At 52.4% G+C, this 3,684-nt stretch overlaps 1 protein-coding gene across 1 annotated transcript; it reads left to right on the plus strand.

Moving 5' to 3' along the window:
- The first annotated feature begins 616 nt into the window (after positions 1-616).
- Positions 617-3,203, plus strand: ZHX2 (zinc fingers and homeoboxes 2). Its single transcript, XM_006830682.1, has one exon. The coding sequence runs from the start codon at positions 690-692 to the stop codon at positions 3,201-3,203; it is 2,514 nt and encodes an 837-aa protein (XP_006830745.1). The 5' UTR covers positions 617-689.
- The last annotated feature ends 481 nt before the right edge of the window (positions 3,204-3,684 follow it).

The raw sequence follows: 3,684 nt of genomic DNA on the forward strand, positions 1-3,684 counted from the left end.
GGATGGCTGATAACTCTCAAGGAAAGTGGTTAGGATTGTGTCTCAGCTTCACCAGCGGTAAATTCAGCTCTGTGTAAAAGAAAATACTCAATCTTAGAATAATATGTCTCAACTGTCCAGACAGGGGATCACTGTATAAAAGCAATGAATGAAGCCGTCCATGGAGAAGATCTCAGTCCTTTGGTCCCTTGCCCTTGGTCTCTGGACATGAAACAGTGGCCACATTCTTGTCCACTTGCTTTGGACTTGTTCCTACCATCCTTCCCAGAGAGAAGGGTAGAGTGCTTATCCTGTGGCGCCACGCCATCAGCTAAGCATCGAGTTGATTCCAACTCATGGCACCCACTGTCACGCTGTATTTGGGTGTCCATGGAGAGAGGTCATAAGGGCAAGTCGAAAAGTAAATTGAGTTTCCTTTGCTTTATGAAGAGATGCTGACCTGTCTTTGTTTATGTCCCACAGATACGATGCTGCCTGACCTCCTTTGTGATTGGAGCAGCCACAGTTCTCTCTGCTGAAAGCATTCCCGGAAAACTTAAGCACTAACCTTCAGCATTCAAGGGAAGCCAAAGCCATTTGCAAGAGAATAAAGCCAAAAGTCTTTTTTATCTTATTTGTTCTAAGACTTTCACAGCCCCCACCGCACCCCCCTCCCCCCAAAAATAAACCACTGCACCCAAGCAGAAGGCATGGCAAGTAAGCGGAAGTCTACAACTCCCTGCATGGTTCGGGCATCACAAGTAGTAGAACCTGACGTGACCGAAGACAGTGACAGAGCTAAAGCAAAGGGAACGGCCACCCCACAGCCTGACGTGGCCAAGGACAGCTGGGCCACAGACCCTGAACACACTTCCAAAGAAAACGACGTCATCGAAGTGAAATCTACAGGGGAACCCCCATCCAAAAAGCTCCAAGGTGGGTACGAATGCAAATACTGCCCCTACTCCACGCAGAATTTGAACGAGTTCACAGAACACGTCGACATGCAGCACCCCAATGTCATCCTCAACCCCCTGTACGTGTGCGCCGAGTGCAACTTCACAACCAAAAAATACGACTCCTTATCCAACCATAACTCCAAATTCCACCCTGGGGAGACAAACTTCAAGCTGAAACTCATCAAACACAACAATCAAACTGTGTTAGAGCAGTCCATAGACACCACCAACCACGTCATCTCCATCACTCATGGTGGCCCCACGGTTAGTGACAGCGATCCGGGGATCTCAGTGAGCAAAACCCCCATCATGAAGCCTGGGAAACCAAAAGCTGATGCCAAGAAGGTGCCCAAGAAGTCCGAGGAGGCCCACATGGAGAACCATGTGGATGGGACTGCCCGCCTGGTGGCCGATGCAACTGAGATCCTCTCTCGACTTGGTGGCATGGAGCTACTCCAGGACTCACTGGGGCATATCACGCCTTCTGTTCAGCTCCCACCAAATATCAACCTTGTCCCGAAAGTCCCCGTCCCACTGAATACTACCAAATACAACTCTGCCCTGGACACCAATGCCACCATGATCAATTCCTTCAATAAGTTCCCTTACCCGACCCAGGCTGAGTTGTCCTGGTTGACAGCTGCCTCCAAACACCCGGAGGAGCACATCCGGATCTGGTTTGCCACCCAGCGCTTAAAGCATGGCATCAGCTGGTCCCCAGAAGAGGTGGAGGAGGCCCGGAAAAAGATGTTCAATGGTACCATTCAGCCAGTGCCTCCGACCATCACTGTGCTGCCCGCCCAGCTGGCCCCCACCAAAATGCCACAGCCCATCCTCCAGACGGCTCTGCCATGCCAGATCCTCGGCCAGACCAGCCTGGTGCTGACTCAGGTGACCAGTGGGTCCACCACCGTCTCTTGCTCCCCCATCGCTCTTGCCGTAGCCGGAATGACCAACCATGGACAGAAGAGACCTTTGGTGACTCCCCAAGCTGCCCCCGAGCCCAAGCGTCCACACACTGCTCAGGTGCCAGAGCCCCCACCCAAGGTGATCAACCCGCCACTGACCCCGGCCAGTGACCGTAAGAAGACGAAAGAGCAGATAGCACATCTCAAGGCCAGCTTCCTCCAGAGCCAGTTCCCTGATGACACGGAGATCTACAGACTCATCGAGGTGACCGGCCTCTCCCGAAGCGAGATCAAAAAGTGGTTCAGTGACCACCGGTATAGATGTCAAAGGGGCATCGTCCACATCACCAGCGAATCCATTGCCAAAGACCAGATGGCCCTAGCGGCCACCCGACACAGCCGAACGTACCACGCGTACCCAGATTTTACCCCACAGAAGTTCAAAGAAAAGACCCAGGGCCAGGTTAAAATCCTGGAAGATAGCTTTTTGAAAAGTTCTTTTCCAACCCAAGCTGAACTGGATTGGCTCAGGGCAGAGACCAAACTGAGCAGGAGAGAGATCGATTCCTGGTTCTCGGAGAGACGGAAGCTGCGGGACAGTATGGAACAAGCTGTCTTGGATTCCATGGGGTCTGGTAAAAAAGGTCAAGACATGGTGGCCCCCAATGGCACTCTTTCTCGACTTGACCAACTCTCCAGTGCTCAGCTAGCCAGCTCTCTGCCCAGCCCTTCACCAGCAATTACAAAAAGCCAAGAGCAGCTTCATCTTCTGAGGACCACGTTTACAAGAACCCAGTGGCCCACTCCCCAAGAATATGACCAGCTAGCGGCAAAGACCGGCCTGGTCCGAACTGAAATCGTGCGTTGGTTCAAGGAGAACAGATGCTTGCTCAGAACTGGGACTTTGAAGTGGATGGAGCTGTACCAGCGTCAACACATCATGGATGGTCACAGTTACGATGCCGTCTCAAGAAAAACACCAAAACCCATTGCCGAGAGCCCAAAGAACGGGAGCGAGGTGGGGCAGCAATATTACAAGGACCCCAGAAAACTCTGTGACGAGGACCTGGAGACATTGGGGTCCAGGGTGAAAGTGGGCGGCGAGCAAGCGAAAGACTGTCTTCCAACAAAGTCCTCAGAGGCCACCTCAGACAAGTCGGAGGGCAACAGCCGGGACGGCCAGGGCAGTGAGGAGAATGAGGAGTCGGGCGTGGTGGTGGACTGGGTAGAGGTGACAGTTGGAGAGGACACTATCTCAGACCGGTCAGACAGCTGGAGTCAGACTGCACCTGAAGGCCCGGCGGAACTGGCCGATTCTGACTCCGACAGTGTCCCTGCCGAGGCTGGTCAGGCCTAGCCAGGTAATTAATTCATCTGTCCACCCGGCAAGTTGGGGAGAATGCTGGTTTCATTTCTTTTGGGGCCATGATGTTCATTCGTAGTTGTTGTTGTTAAGTGCTATCAAGCCGGTTCCTACTCATTGCAACCTTGTATAGGGCTTCCAAGGAGCAGCTGGTGACTTTGAACCATTGACCTTGTGGTTCAAACCAACCTTAGGGTTGAGTGCTTATCCTGTGGCACCACGCCATCAGTTAACCATCGAGTTGATTCCAACTCATAGCAACCTCAGTGTGTGCGGAGTCGAATTGCTCCATAAGGATTTCAGGCTGTGACATTCCGGAAGCAGATTTCTAGACCTATCTTCCTCGGTGCCTCTGGGAAGGTTTGAATCACCAGTCTTGCAGCAGAGTAGGCATGTGCTTATCCAGGAAATCCTGGTTTCATTCCTCTTCGTAATCAGTGTCCATAGAGGCTGCAGGTTACAGAGATGGTGGCCC

The sequence above is a fragment of the Chrysochloris asiatica genome, unplaced genomic scaffold (assembly GCF_000296735.1).
Source record: "Chrysochloris asiatica unplaced genomic scaffold, ChrAsi1.0 scaffold00001, whole genome shotgun sequence".
NCBI classification, from domain to species: Eukaryota; Metazoa; Chordata; class Mammalia; order Afrosoricida; family Chrysochloridae; genus Chrysochloris; species Chrysochloris asiatica.

Excerpts from the sequence above, each read along its gene's own strand:
- ZHX2 (XM_006830682.1), top strand. The coding sequence starts at position 690 with ATGGCAAGTAAGCGGAAGTCTACAACTCCCTGCATGGTTCGGGCATCA.